Below are 24,677 nucleotides of genomic sequence, written 5' to 3' on the forward strand. Positions count from 1 at the left end.
TGTGTGTATATTAAAATTAATAATTTGAGTATAATTTGCATATTCTTAACTACCTTTACAATTTTCTTTTCAGGCAGTGTCCCTCAGTTCACATACCAGGTGTTCTTCATGAAGAAACTCTGGACAAATACAGTACCAGGAAGGGACAGAAATGCAGATCTTATATTTCACTTCCACCAGGAGCTGCCAAAGCTGCTCAGAGGTGTGTTTTAAATATTAACTATACCTAAGTAAAATACACAATGAGTCTAGATCTAAGTATTGTTACAAATATGTTCAAGACAGAAAGGAGCCCATCCACATATTTTATCTTTATCGGGCAATGGGATCCCATGGCCAGTAAACCCGTTGCAGATGGATGGGATATATACATGGCAGTAATCAACTCTTTCGGCGCATATGGATATAATTGGAGAGTTCACAGCCAACGTATGATTTTTGACCCTTTTGTGAAAATTAATTGCTCTCTTACTATTTGCTATATAGACATGAAATTTTGCACACTGATTCAAAATACTAAGGCATAGAATTTATCATACAGACACGTTATGTATATTTCTTCAAACGTCAGTATTGCCATCCCAAAATACAAGGTAACCAAAAAAGTTCTTGTCGTTTTTGATGTCCCATTAATCATGCACTCACAGAGAGGAAACGAAATGACGCACGTGCCTGGCAAGCAATCGGGAGTTAGTCTGACCATCGACTGTCAGTAATACAGGCACGTTGCACGCACCCAGCAGTCATAGCTTGTCCAGTGTTGAAATGAAGGTATCGAAGCAGCTTGTTCGCGTTGTTTGTTGTATAACTTTAAAGTGGACCTGTCAGCTGCCGCATCAAGTCGCCGCATTTGCCAGGCATTTGTGGAGAATGCCGTGAACGAACGCACTGCCAGGCATTGGTTCCGTTCGGGAGATGTGAGCCTTTCGGATGAACCTCGAATTGGACGACCACATGTGTTGGATGACGAGGCCCTGAAAGCAGCCATCGAGGAGGACAGTGGTCTAACGTGTGATGAACTTGCAGAAAGGTTCCATGTTTCCGCTGGAACAGTCAGACTGCACCTACATTGGATAGGGAAGTCATACAAGTTAAGCAAGTGGGTACCCCATACATTGTCGGCAGCCAACAAGGAACGAGTGACAGCCTGTTTGTCCTTGCTCACTCGGCACCTGAACACACCCATATTTCATCGCTTGCTCACTGGTGATGAAAAGTGGGTCCTCTATGGCCCTCCCAAGTGTACCAGACATTGGTTGTCACCACGTGACCCTGTTCCTCACACCTCAAGACCACCTCTGTACCTACGAAAGGTATGGTGGAATTGTCGGCAAGTGATGCATTATGAGCTCCTTCCACCTGGTCAGACCATCACTGCTGACCACTACTCTCAGCAGTTGTAAAGGGTGCACCATGCATTGTGGCAGAAGTAGCCGGCATTGGTGAATAGCAAGGGTGTGCTGTTCCTGCACGACAATGCCAAGCCACATGTAGCAAAGAGGACCCGGGAGACCCTTCAGCAACTTGGCTGGGAGACACTGTGCCATCCACCATATTCACCGGACCTTGCACCAACAGACAACCACCTCTGTGGGAGATCCTTCGCAAATGAGGGAGACCTGTGGAACACACTCACGGACTTCTTTGCATCCAAGCCCGCCGAGTTTTATCACCAGGGTATTGTGCAGCTGCAGGAACGTTGGCAAAAGGTGTTGGATGCTGATGGAGATTACTTCGAAACCTAAAGGTACGTACTGTCCACTGTATTGCTCTTTGTTTATCACTGCTCTAGAACGGCAATAACTTTTTTGGTTACCTTGTATATTTCAAAATCTCAAAAAAAAATATTTTTTTTGTTCTTGCATATCTCTACTTTTGCAAGTATTCAGCGCATTATGATTGATTGAGTTTATTTTATTTCGCGTTTTGTGCCTCTTGGCTAATATGCAAAGATTGGGATGAGTGATGAAATTGATGAATGGACATTCACAAACAACCAAGCCTGAGCGGGATTTGAACCCGGGACCCTTGGCATCGAAGCGCGATGTGACTCAGCAACAGGGTCCGGCTCAGTGGATTATGAATATTTATTACAGTAAGGTAACATTTTTATTTATTAGTTATGAATTACTATTTATTATTATTAAGTACGATTACATTGACATCAGACACACAACACGGTTTCAACATGAGAAATAGTAAATTTACCATTCATCTGGGAAAAGAAAGATGACATGAAGCATACAAGAAATAAGTTGACACTGGCATACAAATATATCTTCAGATCCTCAATTTTATGTTTGAATTCAAAATACTTAAGTTTACAAAATAATTTACAAAAGAGTATGACATTTTCTTCAAGCATCAGTGTTGTCATCTCATAATAATAAAAATTTCTAAAAATTTTCATTATCATTTATTTTAAAAAAATATTCAACCAATGATACACATTCATCCAAATAAGGTATTTTTTAATAATTTTGTAATTTCATCAGTGTTGCAAACCAAAAACCATTACAATATGAGTAAGAAATGTAAAAATCAGCTCATCATAAAAATAAATATGTGGTATGAAAAAATGAGAAGTTCAGTTTACTATGGCATCCAAACATATGCTACATTATAGTTTTGGATTCTAGATAAGGTGAAATCAACAGAAGTTCACTTTCGTGTGACAGTCTTCAAAGCATCCTATGAGGCACAAAGGGACTAGTAATTACGTAAATGATTTGTGAAATTTCAGGAGGAGAGATGTAAATAGTGTAAATTGTCAAAAACATTATGTTTGTAAATAGTGGTACCATTATTTTCTTGTAGTTTACGGTTATTACAAGCATAAGAAAACAGTTTTTCTTTGTGACGTTTCAGGAGAACACACACTCCTTTCATCAGACATTTATTTTCATTTTGACTAAAGATACAGTTATAACAATGGTTAGTAATTTTTTAAACAAAAAGAATCCCTTACATAATGGATGTTGTCAATGTTACATTGTTGTAATATAGCAACTTAACTGTGAAAAAAGCAGTCTGTTTTATTTTTATTTGAGATTTTTTAAAATTATGAATCCCAAATATCATAAGGTAATTCAAATTCATCATTGTTTTCACAAAGTCTCTTGATGTTTTCTGTTACATTAAATTTTAAAGATGGTGGCTTACTCCATTTGTGAAAAAGAAAACTCCATACTGGATCTATGTTACCATTTTCATTATTTAATTTATTCCAGTGTTCTTCTGCAATGAACGAAGCTTCCCAGACATTCAACTCTGTGTTTCCCGTTAATCTTTTTAAAACCCTTCTCTTTTTAATCAAATGTTTCTCTTCGATGATATGAGTTGACAAACCTGTTCTTGGGTTTAGATTTATAATGTCCAAATCGTGTTCATGCCATCTTATTGCCATTTTCCTTGCTGTTTGTCCCACATAATCCTTTGAACATGAACAACTTATATTATATATTCCTGTGGTTTCCACATCTGGTAGAGAGTTTCTCATTTTGAATTCATTAAATGTACATTCCAAACTTCTTGGTGATTTAAAAACAATTTTGAAATCAAAACTTCTAAAAATTTTTGCAATTTTATGTGAGAATCCCTTGTGGAATGGAATGCACACAAATTTCTTTTCAACAGATTTTTCATCTTTGTCTGTATTTCTCTTTTCCTTTAGTTTTCTTGCGACTTGTTTTTTGATTTGGTTTATTCTGTTAGTGTGAAAGCCATTTTCTTTTGCTATAATAAAAAGCCTTTCTTCTTCATTTTTGATATCCTCATTATTAGAACATAGTCTTTGTGCTCTCAGGAAAGAATTTAAAAATATGTTATCCATTGTTATACGCGAATGTTCTGAATTGGCATGGATGTATTTTTCACCCGCTAATTTTTTTCTATGGACTGATGTTTGAATTGTTGAGTCAGTTGTCTTAATTTTCAGATCAAGGAAAGAAATTACATTGTTATTCATGGGTTCGCAAGTGAATTTTATGCGACGATGTGATTCATTTAACAATTTAAATACGTCCATGATGGTGTTATCATTTTTAGCAATAATTAGCACATCATCTACATATCTGATGTAGAGTTTGATATCCGCACCTATCGCATTAACAATTGGAGATTCTATGTAATGAAGGAAAATGCTGGAGATGATTCCGGATACTGGGTTTCCCATTGATAGACCATTACTTTGCTGATAGATTTTGCCATCAAATATAAAGTAATTGTAATTTGCACATACAGTAAACCATCAAACCATTTCCCATGATTCTACTGGGTTAACCTTCATCTCAATAAGTCATCTGTGTAATGCATCTGTGGCACCTTCTATTGGGACACTAGGATATAAATTTTCAACATCAAAACTTGCAATACGATGCAAACAATATTTTTTAGTTTCTGTTTCACTTCATATGCATTTTTAACACTGAATGGCGTTTGTTGTTTAATTATAGCAAGTCTTTCAACTAAATATTTGGATAGTTTGTATGCAGGATGTGTGAAAGTTGCAATGATGGGTCGTATTGGAGTTCCCGGTTTGTGAGTTTTTGGTAGTCCAAAGGCAATCGACAGGGTTGAATTTTTGACAACGAGTTTTTTCTTCATTTCTCTTGGTATCGTGATACTGCTTTCAATTACTTTCTTTACCTCATTTATTATTTTATTTATAGGGTTTCGAGAGGTTTCTGTGAAATTGTTTACTTTGAAACATTCTTCCATAGTGTATGAATTTTCTGATGTCTAATGTAAGTGTCTAGATGTTTGAGGAATATTGTGAAAGGTGGTGTATATGTGAATGGGTTCAGCCCTTATGTGGCACCATTAGGTGGCATACTCTTACGGCTGATTACAGTTTTAGCTGCTTTTTTAATGAAAATCACACTAGATGTCTCTTTTGCAGAATACATTGGATATTCACGTTTGGTCGCGATGAGGGATAAATTGGGGGAAAAACTTCTTGGCTTTGTATCAATCAAATCACATTGTCGATTAGACAGCATTGTTGGCCATTCTGCAAACTCAACAAAAAGCACAGAACAGGCGTCACTTGTAAACATGTAAGAAAAACAAAGAAACCTCATTTGTGCTGCACCTACCGGTCAAGTTATATACTAAAATATCCAGCTATTGCAGCGAAACAATCGCTGAAGCACATAGAAACAAGCAAGAATTTTCAAAAGCACGCAAAAACGAAGAACATATAGGTATATACGTTATCTGCGACGAAAGGTTTAACACAGAAGTGAAATATCATATGTAGTTTTCACTTCTGTCTTTTGTTCATTTGTATACATAAGATGGTATGACATACTCGAATTACGAAACAACATATCCATTGGTACAATTATTAACAAGGGGAGTTTGAAAAAGTCCTTTGTTTCCCTAAGTATTATGACATAGATCTTATAAAGTGGGATGTAACTCTTCAACCAACACTGTTTTCTGGTATCAGTTAATAAATTGTAACAAATACTTTGATACTGATACCAATATATCAGTATGAGTATCGGCTCAGCTCTAATTTTTTCTCGTAGTAGAGAAGTTAAAATGCTTTCTTTCTTTTAAAAGGATACCACAGATGTACAAAGGATGATGCAACACGTTTGGCTGCCTTGATTTACAGGACTAAATTTGGGGAAAGCAAGCAAGAGCTACAAGCTATTCCGTAAGTACATACTGAAGTACAAATATGTTTGTGAATGTGCATTTCTCAATTTGCTATGCATGTATAATAAAACAAACTATTAGAATGCTATCCAGGACTTTACATTTTACGCTTATACTGTAGCTGCAGGACCCTGATAATGATAATACCATTAAGCCATGTTTCCATGATAACCAAACACTCAATATGCTGACCAAGGCAGAAATTCTTTTTTTTTTTTTTTAACATAAACTAAACGTTACGTTTCCACCTTCTAGCAAGGTCTTCTTCAGACTTCTGTACCAAATACAAATTAAAAAATCATTTTGATTAGAAGAAGACCTTGCTAGAAGGTTGAAACATAACATTTAGTTCATGTTTTAAAATGAAATAAATTTCTGCCTTAGTCAGCATATTGAGTTTTTGGCCTGAAAATGGAACAGTCGAAGAATCACTATACTGTATGTACCTCTATGTGCAAGTCTATTAAGCATTCTGCTAATGTGAATTTATAGTAAAAATGAATACAGTGGAACCTTGATTTTATGTTTTTCTTGGGACCAAGGTGAAAGAGCTTAAAATGTGGGAAAATGTAAAATCCAGGAAACTTTTATAGCATTTTGCCATATTGGGACCATGAAGATTGAATGTATTATCTGGGAAAATGTAAAACCGGAGAACGTAAATTCAGGGTTCCACTGTAGTTTCAATTTCCCCAAATAAAGAATTCAATATAAACACATTTGGCTCAAAATTCAAGTAAGATATAGTTAGTTCCCACATAGATGTGCAGTAGCTACTTTTGCCTTTGGTGCAATTAGTACCAGGTTTGTTCTCAGAGGGCATCGTATGTTGTATTCGTTATGCAAAGTATAGTTTTTATTAATTGTGAGTCAAAATGGAGAGGCAAAAGTGGATTACGTGATTTTAAAAAAATAGCTATTTTATATCCTAATTGTTTCATGCATATTTTAAAGCAAAAATCTGGTAGTTTGCCAACATATTTAAGGTGATGTTGGGGACATTATCAGGCTTGGGTCTCTCCCTCCGAAAAGTCCTTCAACTACACGTATATATGTGTATAAGGTTATCATTATTTGTTGGTTTAAGAATTCATGTAATACAATGTATTATGAATGTCCTAAAATTGCAATGCAATTCCAAGTTTGCAGTGTAGAGATTATGCATTTTAAGGCAAAGAAAAAGAATAGTCCTATCCCCCCCTTCAAGGTGAAATTCTAAATATGCTACTAATACAATCTAATAGCTATACACTAACATTTGAAAGTATTCAGAGCACTTGAACTTCTACAAATAAATTTCTGAAAAGTAATATACATCTTAAGATATAGTACTAAAAAAACAAGGTAGATCAGGTGAAGCTGCATGTTAGCTATGTTCAGCGAATGCTTCATTAATCCATGTATGTCATATGCTAACAGCTTCAAGACACCATACATAAATGGATGTTTACCACGATTTTTCACCTTATATGGTGACGTTTTGAATCACCAAGAAAAGGTATTGGGTTCTGATGGGAGATTTAGTGGTCATCTACTGCTGCATGGGAGTCGTAACATAGGTATTTGTTGTGTGATAAATATTCTGCATTACTGAAAAAAGTGGTGCATTTTGAGAAGAGATCAGGTGCACACCTACCATTACTTGGGAGCCGTAACACCATTATCTGCCACTTGCGAAATATTTTACTTCACCAACCACAATGGTACAATTCTGATGGAGATCGACTGCACACCTACAGCACATGGAGCTGTAACATCAGTATTTGTCGGGAAGGAAACGTTTTTGGTTACGAAGCAAAGTGGCGCTATGTTCTCGAAGATTGGGTGCCCACCGTCACAAGGGAGCCTTAACATCGGTATTTGTCGCGTGAGAAATAATAGAAAATAACTTTCTCAAAAATCATTTCTGAAAGTATGAAATTGTTACAAACAGGCATAGGCCATGTGACTTACAAATTAATAATCTACCTTAAAATTACAGTGAAGCTTTAATTTTAGGTATATTTGACAGAGAAGTGTGCTAAAATAAACACACACATTTTGGGTAATATAGTACTGAAAATTGAGGTCTCTACCTTTTATCTTCATGATGCTAGGTGAATAACAACATTTTGAATCACGAGTACAGACCTTATGGCTATGCTGGATATTTCGTTCACATAAAAAAGAAAAAGAGTAATTGTAAATCCTATGTAAAAGATGCATAGTCACAAGTGAACAAACGAAAAGTCATACGTTTGTCACTGAGTATTATAGGTAATATAAATCAGGTTCTACAGTAGAACAGAAGTTCACATGACAATCTTTTTTGTTAAAAAGCAATTTCTTGGTATTGAAAGCAGTTCATATTTGATTATTTTTGGGTAAGAAGAAGCATTAATAACATTTTAATTTGCCATTTTAATATTGAGTATAGCTTGATTGTTAACACATTCGGGTCTGGCCTCATAATACAGCATTTTTACCTCTGGCCTGCGGGTTTTGGTTGTTTTTAAAAAAATTATAGATAAAAATATTTTCAATTTGCCTTTATTTACCACACATTTCTTATATCTACAAAACTTCCTCTTTTCAATTAACAAAAATTTGTTAAATTTTCTTTTCATTTTCAGACATTTTTGAATATTTTTTTCAGCAATGTTTTGTGAAAAAAGAAAAAGTACAACATTGTAACAAATGTTTATATAGAGATATTTTAAGTTCGTAACCTGCAAATTTCAATAATTAACTACATAAACTATCAATACATCTTTTGAATCTTGCATAAGAATACTTCTTATGTGCACATAACAAAAAATAATTACAAATTACAGGTAATTAGCTTTTGTATGAAAAAGTTCGAAACATTCAGGAATGCAGAGAGCAACGTCACAGCTGGGGCAGTAAAATGTTGCGTCTTTTCTTGCCCACTTGCCAGTTTCTTTTTTGTGCCTGTCTCCACAAACTTTACATGACCTACAGGGCCTTGACTTTTTCTCTGTAGGGGGGATTTTCCTTGGAAAATGGCGACCTGTTAGCCTATCTGCTGTAGTTGATATTGATGTTTGACCTTGAATATCTTCACCTGCTTTCATGAGTAGCACTTCCCCTACTTGGATGATGAACTCTTCCAGAGACATATTATGATTTTCCCTGAGTAGTGTAAGTGTATCGGTTCAAAGTAATACTTGGTACGAGTGCTTTTTTAGCCTCTTTTTTTATCAATCGAATATCAGTTTTTGACATATTTTGACAATTTTTTGTCTGTGTTTTAGCGTTTAGCGATGTTTTAGTAAAATTTCCCTTTTTTCCCTTTCTTTCCCACTCATACTTGGTACGAATGCCACGATCTTACGTGATATAACTTAACCTATCCTTTTCTATTACTTGCTAAACTACACGAGAGCCTCTACAAAGTAGTGCAGGTGCACGGGTTGACGGACACCAAGTGGCGTTCAAAAAAACCTCAAAAACTCACTTTCTCTCCACGTTCCGCGCCTCATTTATTGCGCTGACGATGTTTCGCAGCGTAGAAAACAGCACCAAAACTTCAAAAACTCACTTTGACCATTTGGAGTTCTCCAAAAACCTCAAAAAAAAAAAAAACTCACTTTCTCTCATTTATTGCGCTGACGATGTTTCACAGCGTGTTTATATATATCGCGACCTTTGTAAACCTCTCTCTCTCTCTCGGGAACGATGTGTAGTGGACTTTAGAGAGAGTTCTGCGCCCCTTAAGTGAGGTTCAGTGTTACCAACTTCCCCCCCCCCACCACCCAAAGAAAAAGTGTGACAGAAAAAAAAAGCTCTGGCATCACTTTTTTAAGCTATTTTTTTTTTACCTCCTGCTCTATTATGCTACCTCATCCTTTGACCTACACACTTTTGAAATGACTTACGACATTTTCCTATAAGTCTGTCTCCTCTTATTGTAAGGTCCCTCAGTGTAATCTACCACGACCTTGTGTGCTCTCAGCGTAATCTGCTACGATGTTTTTTTTAAAAAAAACTCATGTGTGATCTTCTGCGGTGTGTGTGTGTGTGTGTGTGTGTGTGTGTGTGTGTGTGATAATCAAAATTATTTTTGTTAAGGCCCCATCAAAAAATAGAAAAAAAAAATATCCCGCCAGAGAGATGGTGGGGTGCGTGGTGCCCCAACAAACCAGTTCTAAATGGTCATGGCTATCAAAGCCATGCGCCTTTTGTATAGAGTTTCATGAGTTATTATTTTTTTTTTTTTAATTCGTGCACCGAACTAACTTACATTGTATTTTATATAACCTTGTTGATTTTTTTTTAGTATGTGGCAATTATTTTTTTTACGAATTATTTTTTAAAACTGTTCCGTGACCCTCTCGTTCTTCACGTCGTGGACGAAGGACTTCTCGGCGACCAGGATGACGCTACATAGAGTATCCTCGGGCAACGGACTGTTGAACTCGCAGACGACCTTGATGTTGGTGCGATCGTTGACCACCACCTGCTTCCACTTCGTGGTATTGATGACGGACATGGGTCTGTGGGTTTTGAATTCGCTGGGCGTGTAGTACATGTCCACGCTTCCCTCGGTCACGTGTTTGAAAGAGGTGTAAGCTTCGTAAAGTTTTAGGTAATCGTCTTTGGTCATGTCGAGGTTGTAATTTTCGCGCGGGAAGACTTCGTTCCTACCATTCTTGAGATAAACGTTCTTGATCTTGCAGTCGTCGAACTTGCTGGAATCTTTTTCCTGATTGTTATCGCGTCCGGTCTGAAAAAGTACAATGACGAAATCTGGCATGTCGAACTGTATGTTGTTGAACTGCGTCGTCACGTCGAATTCCATGTGACTTCCCGACGCCATCTTCTGCACGCACTGGTAACCGTGAAAGTGAATTGGCACCTGTGGACTTTTCAAGATCTCCGCTTTGTACTTGAGGGCGTAGTTCGTTTCGTATTCCACGATCGGAATTCTCAACTCCATGCTCCGGATGACGCACTTGGCTGCTTCGGGTAATGTGTTGGCTATCGGCGTACCGTCGGCGTTCAAGTTGGTGTATCGCATCAGTGCGTCGTTGTCGTTGGCCGCTCTTCGAAAGGTGATGCGCAGTCCTCCCTTCCACATGATCTCCTTGTAGTCGGAGAAGAATCCCGGCAGCAGACGCATGGGAAAGAGCACCGTGTGATTTCTCGTCGATATTTTCGTCCCCGCTTCGAATCCTCCCGCCTGATAGTATGCCGCGTCCGTTTTAGATAATTTCAACGTTCCCACCGCCGTCGACGTGATGCCTGGATAATCTATTCTGTCGATGACGGTGTTGTGTTTCCTCACATCCACCTGCGAGAACAGGTGAGGCACGAAGTTGTCCACGAGAATCAAATTTGCTGCTGCGGGAAACGCGTCTCCGCTTTCCTTCTTCACCACGTCGAATTGAAGGTAGAGGTCAGCTCTGTGAGGATGAACGAACCCGTCCCCTACGTCCACGTCGTATTCGATCTCCCTGTTCGCTTCGTTGAGATTGGCGAACGTGCGACGGTTGGGAGGGAAAGATTGCAATTCGTAACTTTCGATTTGCTCCATTTTTTTTTTCACTATGCGTGTTATTTATTATACGTTGATCTCCACGATGGCAGTGGTCGTTGCACCTGCGAAATCCACCACCTCTCCTTTCTCGTTCGTCACCACCAACTCTATGTCGTCTATGCGGTTGCGACATACTGGAAAATAGATCGGCGAAGAGGGCGTGTAGATGATCGGTTCCATGAATTCGGAACTGGGTTTGAACGTGGCGATGATTCCCGTCTGCTTGTGACTTCCCAGCAACCCCCCGTCCGAAGATTTCGTGATCATGCCTTCGGCCACGTTGCAGTGTACGTTCAGAGTCTCTATGGCCAAAAATTTAGGAATTTTGGTTGCTACGTGCTTGATGCCAGCTTCGAGTTTTGTGTCGTTCTCGAAACCTAAAAGTTCACCCATGGTGCCCAGGTCCACGGTCTCCGTCGCGGACACGATTTCCACTCTGTGCGTGACCGAATTTTGAGAAAGGTACGTGCCTTTGGGTAATTGAACTTGCAAAGTAGAAAGATTGTATTGGCCTGGCGTGACGACGATGTGTTCGCTTCCGACGATAATTTTGTTGTTGTGCTGCGTGACGTTAGGTATGAGGTACATGCTGTAGAATGCACGCAGAGCCACGGATTTAGGATAGACGATGTCGTCGTGCAGCGTGAGTTTCAAGATCGAAGATTCGCTCGTGAGATGGAACACGCCCATCGTGTTTAAGATTCCACAATGCTTTCTGGAAATCTTTGATCGTAGGCTTATTTATTTTAGAGAGAAACACGAGCATGGAGAGGCAGAGATGACCGCAGTTCACGTCTCCGAAATTTTGAATGCGTTCGTCGTTGTAGTATATAGAGGTTTTGTTCGTTTTCAGATAATGAACTAAATTTGTAGGTGGAACACCTCCGAAAGAATCGAAAACGAATGCTTTATCATCATCATTTTTGTGGTAACATATCCAATGCGTGCCTGGATTCTCTTGACTGTCCAAGTTGACTACTCCACATTCTCTTTTTTTAACGGTTGAAGGTAACGAGTCGGACATGAAAACTCCTCTGAAGTGTTTGATTTGTAATGGTTCGATCAGAGATTCAATGTCTCGGTTGGTGAGTGCTGCTGTTTCTTTTTTTTAAACTTTTTCATCACGCCCACGCCCTTCCCCCCTTTCTTCTCCATGGCCAGATTGTGACGTTTCTGTTCTTCCAACTCGACCTTGTTCTTCTTCGAGTCGATGACGGTTTTCGCGATGGCGGCGCTTCCGCCGGCCAAACTTCCAACGGCCCCCAATGCTGCCAGGATGGCCGGGATGCTGAATATGAAACCTCCGATCTTTTGCTGTTTCCGCTAACGCTGCAAGCGTCTCAATTGAGGTGTGCTGAGAAGTAATTTCATTCCGTGTCCTTTCGTCAAGCAAGAACGTTTCTTCTCGCGTTGTTTCTTGGTGAGTAACCCATCGAGGGCACCTAGATTTTTCAGATTGGAGTATGGTATCTGGTACACGACACCCTTGGGCTTCATGTTGATGCTCTATATATATTTTTTTTTCACGGTATGTTATTTATATATATAAATGTTCTGAGATTTTTCTTGTGTAATTTTTTTTTCACGGTATGTTATTTATATATATGTATGTTCTGAGATTTTTTTTTGTTTCGTGTAATTTTTTTTTTTCAAGGTATGTTATTTTATATATACTCCGCGCAGCGTCGTTAAACAAATTCTATTACGTGCTTTGTTTTCTTGCCAAGAAGTTCCTTGGTCCCCTTGTACACGATTCGAGTTTTGTTCTCGATTAAAATAGATAGCTTCTCGTCGGATAACATGATAGCGTATCGATCTGGTAAAAATAGACTGTATTGTGCGTTGAGCAACAGACGCACCTTGGGACCATACTGGGTAGAAACGATTGAACCGGAAGTTATTGTGTAAGGTTTGTCGACTTCCAATTCCTGAATTTTTACATACTCGACTGACAAATTTAGCATTTGTTTCAATGCTTGGAGATCACTCACTTTTTTTTTCACTCATATCGAAGAGAAAAATTTCAGTGTGTGTTAGAGAAATTTAATTTTTTTCACAATGTGTGTTATTTATATATACCGAAGATTATTTTTTTTTTATATGTTATTTATATATCAAGTTTTGACACGTATATATATTATTATTTTTTTTTTTAACAGAGGAAGAAAGTTCGTGCTTCGGAAAATGTGATGATGTGCGTGATGATATCTTCCGTCTCTTGTTTCGACTTATGCCAATCATCCGTGTATCGTCTTCTTCCCTGCCTCGCCTCGTGCAGTTCGTCCATTCTCTTGTTTAATTTTTCCCCTGCGGTCGAAAGAAGAGTGTCGAGATCACCGCACCTCATGCCACTGATCTCCCGAAGACGGTCCTTGACAGCCATTTCACAAGGGATACGAAATTCCGGCGTTGATCTCGCTATGATCAAAAGTTTCCCTATATCCTCACAATCTCCGTTTACTGCGTGTTTAAATATAATACACAGCAGTTCGTGTGGCAAATTAGTTATACGAGACATGATGTTTTTTTTTTTTTACTGTATGTTATTTATTTATACACCCCACCCAAATTTTTGTTTCGTGTTCATGGCGATGGTGGTGCCCAGTGCGGCGACCCGTTCACCCAACGATGCGTCTCTGCTGACGAATCTTTCGAAAGCTGCGTCTCTGCTGACGAATCTTTCGAAAGCTGCGTGCTCTAACTTTCTGTCTGCTTCGTGACGTGCATCCAGATCTGTCTGCGTGGTGTTGTAAGCGATGTCGTGATCTTTGCATGCGGCGTCCAACGGATTCACACCCTTGTCTCCTCTCTCCAATCTTTTCTCGAGTTTGGTTCCCGGTCCGCAGTACTGGTAGCCAGGTAAATGCATCTCGAAAGGTAACTTGTTGATGATGTCGTTCACGAGTCCCTTTCCTTCGGCCACGTTCCAGAATCTCGGAGGCAGCGTGTTGATGATTTTGATCAGGTAACCTATGCCCTTGTCGTCGTTCACAATGAAGTTGGAAAGTTTGGCGCTGATCATGTCCACGATGCCAACCTTCTCGTTGTAGAAATTACGATTGCCTGCATTCTCTTCGCCGGCTATCACCAACAATCGGTCCACGAGCTTCCTCACGTCGTCCACCCAAACGAATTCTTTGGGTAACGTGTTGTAGCGTTTGACGCCGCTGCCTGTTTTGACCTGGTTCCAAATCGGTTTGATGAGATTCCTGTACTTCTCGCCGCTGCTCGATTTCACCCTATTCTGCGAGGCGTCGTTGTTTTGGTACAAGGCATCCGTCATGATCAAAATTTCCTTGTAACTCTGGTAATCTTCGTCGGTGTAATCTTTCGGCTGCTTTTTGGCAACGAGTTCCCACAGTCCCACCGTACCCGGATACCTGGTCCAACTATCGTTATCGCCTAAATTAACTTTAATGTCGTTGCCTTCGAAGGTCACCTTCGATTTTCCAATCTTCCACACGACACCGCCGCCTTCGTTGCTCTCCATGCTCGGATACAATCCGAACACTTCATCCTTGTCGAATTTCCCCGTGCTCAGGTAGTCTCGTGCCAAAGGTCCCAACTCGATCTTATCCAAAGACGACGACGACGTGCTACCTATGGCTCGACGTCGTGCCGGTACGTCCTTCAGTTCGAACGGCGTCGAAGGAATGCTCGAAATGGGCGTGGGTACGGTGTAACTTTTAGCTGCGAGCGGTACGAGTTCGTTGATCAAATTTTTATTTTGTTCCGTGACACTTTTAATTTCTTTACCTAGACCGCTGATGGCGTCGATCACAGGTTGATCTTGACGTTTCTTCTCTTCGTAGAATCCGCGATTCTCGGATTTCCAACCTTTGAAGCGCTTCACGAGGTAATCGCGAAGCTTGAGATTTTCGTCTTCTTGAAATTGACGTTTTGACATTTTTCTATATACGTTGAAACGTTTCTGAAACGTCGAATTCTCAGCCTATACGTTCGGTTCTCGTAGTTTTCTTGCCGTCACCGCTTGAGACTATCCACTTTTCTAACACTTACTTTTTGTTGTAATGGTTATTTATATATGCTTGTCAGACGTTTGAAAAAAAAGAACGTTTTTCAAATTTTATTTTTTTAGATTCTCACGACCTTTTGATTTTTTTTGGGATTTTCTTCTTGTTGCAAATCTGAAATTTTCCTCTTGTTAGCCTTTGAGACGTCTAGATAAACGTTTATTTTATTCCTATACTTTCCATGGTTTGCTTTTCGAGTCATGTCGATGGTCACGAATCCGAAATCGTCACTGTTCCAACAGTGGGAGCAGAATTTAGAAAATAGATTGTAATTTACGTCAGCCCCTACGTAATCATCGTGTGCGTGTTTTAAATTGGTGTGGTCTTGTCGAAACAAGCAAATGAAATTAGCGTTGTCGCGTAGCAGTTGTTTCGGAACCTTGGAAAAAGTTTGTGCCAGGTAGAAACAATCCAATCCTTTGTGACGACCTCGAGTGAAAAAATTACGAATCTCGTTTTGATTTTCCAAGATCATGTCGTCGAACACCACAACGGAATTCTCGAGACAATCGTCCAGTGGAATGATTTCAGTTGCGAAAGTTGCAATGCCCAGTCCCTCGTACAGTTTCATAAGTTGCTGGTATTTCGGTTGTTCGAGACTTTTCGAAAATACGTAGAGGTGTCTGTTTTCCCAGTCTAACCAATTGGGTGCGAGGATAAAATTATCAATGAGCAGTGTCGTCTTTCTGCACCCCGAAGGTCCTACGATCAGACATCGTATGCTGTCGGGGAGCAATTCGCCGTTCCTTTTCTTCGTTTGATTTTCCGAATCAGGTAGACGTTTCACGACATTCCACGCACTCATAGAATCACTTCGTTTGAATCGATCCAACTCGTATCCGGAAGTCCCAGCCATTTCACCAAAAGTTTGTCGCCTCTCTTACGCAAAACTTTTTCGATAAGGTACGTGTCGGGGTATTTAGTTTTAGAGAGTTCCTCCTCGTAGAAGCGCCCCAATAAAATTTCACAGTCGGTAACGCGTCTGACTACCATGCTAAAGGTCCCGGGTTCGATCCCCGGCCGGTTCAAATCCGGGAACTTTTCTAACGATGGAAGCGGCCCCGGCGCCCACCCAGCGTCGAATAACATGGGTACCTGGGGGAAACCCTGGGGGGTAAAGGCGGTCAGGGGCGTGATGCTGATCACATCACCCCCACTCACGACCGGATCAAGAAAGTGTGGGGCGTTACTCCCACACCCCCTATACGCCTTCATGGCGTGGTGCTATGCACAGGGGAACACTTTACCTTTACCTTTTACTGTCCTTTATTATATACGTGTGACGGTTCCCGGGTAGAACTCGAACCACGGTAAAAAGTTCCGTGCTCCAGTTTCGTGTGAAACCCCTGTCGAACGTTCGCTTCAATTTACTGACCCTCACCTGATCTCCAATTTTGTATTTAGCTCTTTTTGTCGTGGGCGTGTACTTTGGACAGTAAACCCTAGAAATTAAACGTTGCTCGTCGGACTTGGTAACGTCAGCTGGCTTCATGCCTATCGTTCCGTGCACCGTGTGATTATAGTCGTTAACGAGTTCCGGAAGAATGGTGACCCACTTGTAGTTTCCCTGAAGCGTGAAGCGTGACCACATGCGCGATTTCAGAGTGCGATTGAATCTTTCCACGATGCTGGCCTTGACGTCACTGAAGGTCGAGTAATGTCGAACGTCGTGTTTCCGAATAAACTTTTGGAATACGGCATTGTAGAATTCCTTCCCCTTGTCCGTGTGCAGAAACCGAGGTCGTCTGCCGCCGCTTTCGCGAAAAATTGTCTTGAATGCTTCCGTGACGCACGTTCCCGTTTTCGCCTTCAAAGGTAGAGCCCACGCGAATTTCGAAAATGTGTCTATGACGGTGAGGAGGTACTTGTTGCCCTTGTTCAATTTATGTACATTTTTTAACTTGCCACTGCTCATCTCCACGAGGTCGCTTTCCCAGAGGTCATCGATGCCCTTGGTCACCACCGCCAAACGTTCGTAGTTGCGGCGTGCAGGTTTATGCAATTCTTCGACGATGGCTTGCCTAGACATTTTTAGAGATTACGTTTGAAGAGAAGCACCAGCGTGATGGGATTCAAAGAGGGTGGCACCTCACCTGTGTTTTGAACGATCAGCTTATCGCTGGCACTCACGTCGAAAACGGTAAGATCTTCGTCTTCGTGTATTTCATATACGTTGCGCGTTTCGTTCCAACGTGCCAGAGGAATGTTTCCTGCTTTCTGGACACCACGATTCGATATCAAGGTCATGGTGGGGACGCTAGCTTTTCTGCCGTGAGACCAGTACGAAAATTCGTTTATCTGAATCGTGCCATCGAGGAGAAACTTGTAGTACGGATGATAAGGATGCAACATGTACAGTTTGTTACCTTCGACGAACGTGGAGATTCTCTGTTGATTGGGAACGCTGTTGATTTCGATGGCTTGCAGAGAATGCAGTTTAGCGAATTTAGTATCGACGCTAACGAGGTTGCTGTGAAGCTGTCCCAGTGTATTTTGTATGGGCAACAAATATTCGACTATGGTATCCGTTAGTGTAGAAAACGACGGTTTGATTTTCACTTCCACGTTCAACTGCTTGTAGTTTTCGTTGAGTTCTTGCAACTTGGCACCGAAAGAGGCCAGCGTCGATTCCTGCGTGGATTCCAGCACTCCAACTTGATCTCTGATGTTGACGACAATACTCTGAAGGTTCTCGACTTGATTCAATTTCGAGCTCTTCTCGGTGAGATCGTTCACGATGCTTCGCATCTCTGTAAACTGCGTGTGAAGATCCGCGACGCTCTGCGAAGTGGGCAGCGTCGACACCAGCGAACTAATTTCCTCTCGAATCTGTTCCACGTTCGCCGTTTCCGTTTCCAGTCGTTTCAGCATACGTGATATGTTCCTTTTCAAAACGTGTAATTCTTTGGAGGTGGGGAGATTGGCCACCCTACTCTCGAGATCGCTCAACGAACTTTTGACGTTGCTCGATTCGGATAGTGCCGTCACCGCCGTTTTCAATTTTTCCAAATCTTCGCTCGAAGGCACGCTCGTCCGTAATGATTCCAAGTCAGCCTGTATGTTGTCCAGCACGTGATGAAAATGAGCAAGATTGGATTCGACGTTCAAATTCTCCAAATATTGGATCTTCTGCTGAACCGTGCTCAACGTGTCTTGAATGCTCGTCAACGCGCTCGCTTCAGCGTGAATATTTTTAATTTCTTCGTTGATCAACTCCAGAGACGCCTGAAGCGTAGCGATGGTGGTTTGAATGTGTTCGAAATCTTGATAAGCCTCCAATTGAATTTTTATGTTCGCGACGCTTTTACCGATGACCTGCAGTTCGTCCGACGATGGTAGGTTCGTCATCGTATCTTCCAAAGTCTGTAACTTGGATTTAATTTCTTCCAACGTGCAGTGAATTCCTCTTGTAATTTGGAAACGACGACATGCAAGCGTTCTACATCAATATCGTTCACGACGGTTTGAAGTTCAGAGAAATTCTTTTCGATTGCGGAAGTTCGTTCTTCGATTTCGAGTTTCAATTTTTCCAAATCTTCATTTTTCGATTGAAATTGCTGTAATTTGGCCAAATCATTTTGAAGCGAATCCACGCTCAACTGTATATTTTGAACGTTGTCGTAAGAAGGTACGTCGACATAATTTTTTATGAGCGTTTTCAGTTCGGAATCGATTTTCAGAATGGGATCGAGACATTGCGTTTGGAGCGTAGCGATCTCCGACTCTAAACTTTTGTTTAAGGTCTCCTGCAAAGCGATCAAATCGCTCCTCAACTTTTTAATTCGGACGTCCAGCATGAGAATCTCTTCTGCGTGGTCTACACGCTTAGTGTGGCCGAAAATGTCGTTAGGCATTTTTTGGTTAACGGTTATTTATAATAGGATAGACGATTCGTAATTCTACGAAGAGAGGAATGAGTTTGTCGTAATCTCCGAGGAGTTCCACATACAGGTAATCTCCTGCAGAAACATCGTACGTAATGTTAGAAAGCATCTTGTCGTGCTTGATTCGAAAAATGTTCTTGCCGGTAGATATTTTGATTTCGCCTACGTTTTCCGGATTCACGGTGATTTGAAGTTTCCCACCGATCGGAATTTCGTAGAAATGTATATTGTTGTTGAAGACGTAAAAGGTTTTACCCACATCATCGTCCGATTTTGTCCAAATACTGTTGAGATGAACGATCAGTAGACCATTGAGTTTAGTTAACATGGAAGGTAGAAATTCATGATCTGTCGTCGCGCGGTGTACGGTCTCCATTGTTTGCTTTCGGAAACCAAAAAGATTCATTGTCCTTGCTAGTTACTTATTGTGTATGTGAGACAGTTTAAGTTTATTTTTTTTTTCATTTGCATTGCCTACAATTTTTACTAATTTCTAAACGATAGTGCCCCCAAGGCAACGTGTGGATTCCACAAGACAAAATACATCTTTTATCGTCATGCGGATCTAATGCTACTTTCCTAACTTTGTTTGTTGTAATCACATGGTCTACACTTTGGATTCTTTGTTCTATACTTAGTATCGTCGATTGTGAGTAAAGGCAATCGATGTAATCGTGGAAGGTGAGTTTGTTCTCCACCGTATTCTTGCCCACACCTTTTGCTTTCTTCGTGACGCTACTCTCTGTTCTCATGGCATACATCTTCGAACGCAAACCCGCGAACTCGACAATAATATCACCGTTACATTCATCTTTCAGTTTACCTAGAACTTTTTTGTTGAGGGAAGGAATCCCAAATCTGTTAGGTTGAGGATACGCAGAAGTATCGAAATACTCGAGCATGGAAGGATTTTTTATGTCTTCGTAGAGGTTAGGTGTTTGTATGCTGTAAATGAAGCTGTCGGTGTCTGTGTACAAAAGTGACATCTTATCATTGAAGAAGGGTTTCATCACGTCATAATGAAATTCGAACATGTAAAGTTTCGACAAGTCGAGAACCGTTGCGCCAACGTAAATTGGTTTTCTGAATTTCATCAATTTTATATCCAGATTGAAAAGTGCCAAATTCTCGTTGTAAATTTTTCTCGACTTGAATCTAGGATCGGCCACCCACTTCATGCATTTACTTTTATCCGAAACCAATTTCACGTCTACGTGATTCCGCACGTTTTCCATCGTCTTGCCATACACCGCGTTATTCATCAATTTAAAAAAACCTTTGTCTAAATCGGAAGTGGCAACCGTCCTATGTTGCGTGTTTGTTTCAATGTACGGTTTGAGCCACTCGGAATGTTTAAACCTGAGGACTCTTCTAATATTCGCTACCTTTGCACCCTTCCCGATCAAGAATCGGAGATTCGAGTAATGAACAACGTATCTCTTTTTCCCCTCTAGAGTCAATAAAAGCTTGCATTGATTAGAATGAGGCGAAGATTTGAACTCGGATGCCGGTGGTAAATCGCTGAACAGATCGTGTAAGTGGTCGGGGAATTCGATATCCACCTCTGCGAAGAAGCCATACTCGCTATCGTCGAAATTTTCTATGTATATTGATGCCCATTCGAATCCCCCGTAAGGAAGTTTCTGTACCATGGCATGTCCGTAGAGATTATTAACGTCGGCATAGAAGATGTAATTCGATGCTCGATTTGAATCATAATCTTCTTTCATGTGCGCGTTGTTGGCTTTTGCATGTCTCTGCACACATTGTACCATCCCGCCCCGAATCCCCCTCTCGATGAAAAGTAACATGTCCACGTCCGATATCAGTTCCAGCTTGACCTTTGTCTGGAATAACATTGCCGACCACGCTAATCCCGGTAGGCTGTAGAAATACGCTGGATCTAATTTGTAAATATTCGTTGCCGTTTTCCTGAACGCTTGAAAAACATCCGCGAGTATCGTTACGTCTAATTTTAAGTAGGCATCGTGGTAGTCTCCGAGTGTCCTACATTCTAATTTCTCCCACATGAGTTGCGCGTGTTGGTATTCTTCGTCCGTGATTCCTTTCTCTCTGAGTCTGCTGTAAAATTCTCTTGGAGGTGGGAGCGCGTCGTCGTTAAATTTAGAACCATCACTAACGTATTCGTAAGGATAAATCCCTTTACGTCTAACGAGTTCTATGTCTACGTTGGGAAAACTAGCTTTTGTAATTTTGAATTGTTCGTCTAAAAGTTTGCTGGCAAGAGCGTCCAGGCTGGCAGAGAGAAATCTGTACGAATCCAGAAACCTCATCTCGATGGTATTTTTAGTCTCGGGAATCATAACTTTCTTACTTATAGAGATGTATCGTTCTTCGTTTTGAGCAAGAATATCTACTTTTTGTGTGTCGTATCCGAGTTTCCTAATTAAGGGATGAAAGTCGTAATTAGAACCATTGTGAAAGAATATGGGGACGAATTTCGGTTTTTGGATTTTGAGGTTGCATGCATTACAGATTCCGCTTATGAAGCGACCGTCCGTATGCGAATGGTGAAACACTTTACGATTGTCGTCCGTGAAGTGGTTATCGCACACAGGACACTTGACAGTGTCGTAGTAATTTTGAAGTTCGATAGCAGATAACGGAAGCATCGGTTTCAATGTTCGCAGCATGCATCCAATTTTCCCAACCTCCTCGACCATCTTTTCGAAGAAGCGTTCGATTGCATCGGGTCCTCGGTATAGATCCACCAACTTATTTGAAACCCTGGCCAGAAACAAGTGGCGCTAGTGTCGAATGTTTAGGAGGGGAGCTCGGGAACTCTGGGGCAAGGGAAGGGATGGCAGAAACACGTGTTTTCCCCCTGTGTTGCCAAATCTAGAAGTGGGCGTGTGCCGTGAAAGGTTTGGAAGTAAACAAATATGCAGGCCGAATATTAAGTTTCGTTTCTAGATGTGGTAATTCAAATAACATAGCATAAGAGAGAGGAGGGAGGGGGACACTAAAGATATATACGCCAGCTGTCTCGCAGAAGGATATCAACAATTTAAACACATAACATTTATATTCTTATGTAAACTATAAAAAAAAATGTTAAAAAAAAGCAACTTACTTTTGGGTTCTTGCCTCCGGTTGGCCTGGAGGCAGATCATAAGGTGTCTATGCCGGAGAGGTCCGAATTCGAACTTTCGCTGTCACTGTCGCTGTTTACATCGCTACTTTCGGAACCCGGTTCCAGGTTTATAATCAAAGTTTGAACTTCATCTTCGAGAATTCCATCATTCTTCTGGTATTCTTTTTCCAAACGGATGGCATGTTGGCACATACATTCCCATTCCTGCACTGTGACACTGTCAATTGCACTTTCGGTAAGATCCCTTATTTTTCTCAAATTTGAACTCACGTTTCGTGAGGCAACTCTTTGCTTTATGGTGCTCCATATGTACTCGATCGGGTTCAAGTCGCAGTGATATGGTGGAAGTCGAAGGACGTGGTGGCCGTGGGTTTTCAAAATTGTGTCAGCTCGATATACCGGATCGGGAAGATTATTTTTTACTTTCAGCAACAATTCTGGCTTTGTTTGTTCGATATCGAAAGTGATGTTATTTTTTAATAGCCATTCTTGAATCTCTAGTTTCTTACTTTTTGTGTTCGGTACTTTATTGGTTTGAATTGAGTGGTAGGAGGCATTATCCATAACAATGACAGATCTAGGTGGGAGATTCGGAATATGTTTCTGTTCCAACCACTTCTCGAAGTTCTCGGAATTCATTTCATTATGGTAATCGCCAGAAGTTGTTTTGGCCTGAAATATATTAAGGGCGTTTGGAATAAACCCCATGGAACCCCCGGCATGACTTATGATAAGTCTCTGCCCCGGACTGTCGTTTGTGAAGACACCCGACACATCTTCACTCTGCCAACATTTTTTTACTTTGTAATTAGGATGAATCCAAGTTTCATCAATGTAAACAACAGGCCTCCCTTCGTTGCGGAATCTGTTGATCGCACGAAGATATCTTGCTCTCCAAACCACAATGTTGCTTCGTTCAACCAGAGCTAAGCGCGAGTTTCTACATTTTTTAAATTTAAAGCCTATCTGTTTCATAATTTTCCGTAATGTTTCTCGCCCCCCCTGATAATTAATTTCTTCCTTAGCAATAGCTAAAAGTTTTAATATTGTACGAACTTCTCTTTTCACTACGTACATTTCATGGATTTTCCTTCGCAGTATACACTTATCCATGTCGTCAATGACAATCTTATTTTGTCGAGCACGTCTCCGTTTACCAGGAATTGACAATTTCTGGTCAGGGGTTTGTAAATATTTTTTCTCTCTTTTCAGTTTTTTAAGCAATGACTCCGACAGTCCCGTTAGATATACTGCTCTCTTTAGGGGTTGATCGCGAGGATAATTCCACCCGTCTCTTTTCTCTTCTTCACACTTCTCGATGATTCGTAGTAGCAAATTTCGCTCACTGCTGTGCACAACTTTCGACATTTTACACTTACTCAAAAACACGTCTACGCACATCAACAACACTCCTCGAATTCTTGAAGAGAGTAAAATTAGCAACACTGTGTCAGCGGAAGTGGGAAGGTCCTTGCCCGACCAGCGCCAGAGAAAACACTGGGGGTGAAAGAAGGGGGTGGGGGAGGCCGGTTAGTTCGCATATTTTCCGAGGTTTCAGAAAGCTTGGTGGATCTGTATACGTACGGTTCATCTATTTTATCCTGTCGCACAACGTAACCGAAACTGTTTGGTTCGTGTAGCTGGTAAGGTGTGGTGGAAGAAACTTCGGGATCCGGATCGCAGTACGAGAGTGGTTTGAGGAACGCCTCGAAATCAGCAACGATGATGGCCGGATGTTCCAACAACGCCTTGTGCATCCTGAATTCTTCCACTTCGTTCTTTTCGGGCATCAACATTCGAACCGGTCTGTTGTTGCCGCAATATATTTTATGTTCGGCAAGTTTATCGGTAGCAATCTGACGTCCGGTGTATTTTCGATAATCGGATTGTTGTCGATCGTTGAACGTGGTTAGACATCTCGGGCAAACTTCGATGCAATGTTCATACTTGGTAGTTTGACTTCTGACCAAACGTGGAAGAGAACGAATTAGTGTGTAGTGATGAACACTGTCGTTTGAAATTAGAAGGAGATTAATCACACGAGCATCGTCATCGTCGAGATCGCTTATCCTGACGGGATGCACGACATGTTTATCCAACGTATAGGAATACACGTTGATGATTAAGCGTTTTCCTTCTGCATCTCGTGCTCGTGTTTCGAATTTTGATATATCAGAAATGGTCACCGGGTATTCTATGCCAGCCATTGCATTTTCCAGTTCAGGTTCATGCTGCTTGTAATGATAAACCTGTTCTGGATTATTTGACCAATGAATCGGGGGAAGTTCCGCCAACACACACCAAAGAAAACACTTGTTATCGCTGTTCTGTATATTTAACACAGCCCTCTTGTGTTGAATGTTCGGTGGAAGAGGAACGTAGCTGGAAGCGAGAAGAGGCGAGAATCGGTTCACGTAAACGGTTAACGTGTGAGGACT

General features: G+C 40.8%; 1 protein-coding gene across 1 annotated transcript in view; it reads left to right on the forward strand.

Annotated features, from left to right (window-relative positions):
• Positions 1-24,677, forward strand: part of LOC145987887 (myosin-VIIa-like) — a 197,887-nt gene that overhangs the window by 165,323 nt on the left and 7,887 nt on the right. Inside the window, exons 35-36 of the mRNA XM_083122679.1 lie at positions 74-202; positions 5,569-5,665. Of these exons, the coding sequence (XP_082978805.1) occupies positions 74-202; positions 5,569-5,665 (226 nt within the window). The remainder of the gene's footprint in view (positions 1-73; positions 203-5,568; positions 5,666-24,677) is intronic.

Source organism: Lepisma saccharinum, chromosome 5 (genome assembly GCF_977018435.1).
Source record: "Lepisma saccharinum chromosome 5, izLepSacc3.1, whole genome shotgun sequence".
In the NCBI taxonomy this organism is placed as follows: domain Eukaryota; kingdom Metazoa; phylum Arthropoda; class Insecta; order Zygentoma; family Lepismatidae; genus Lepisma; species Lepisma saccharinum.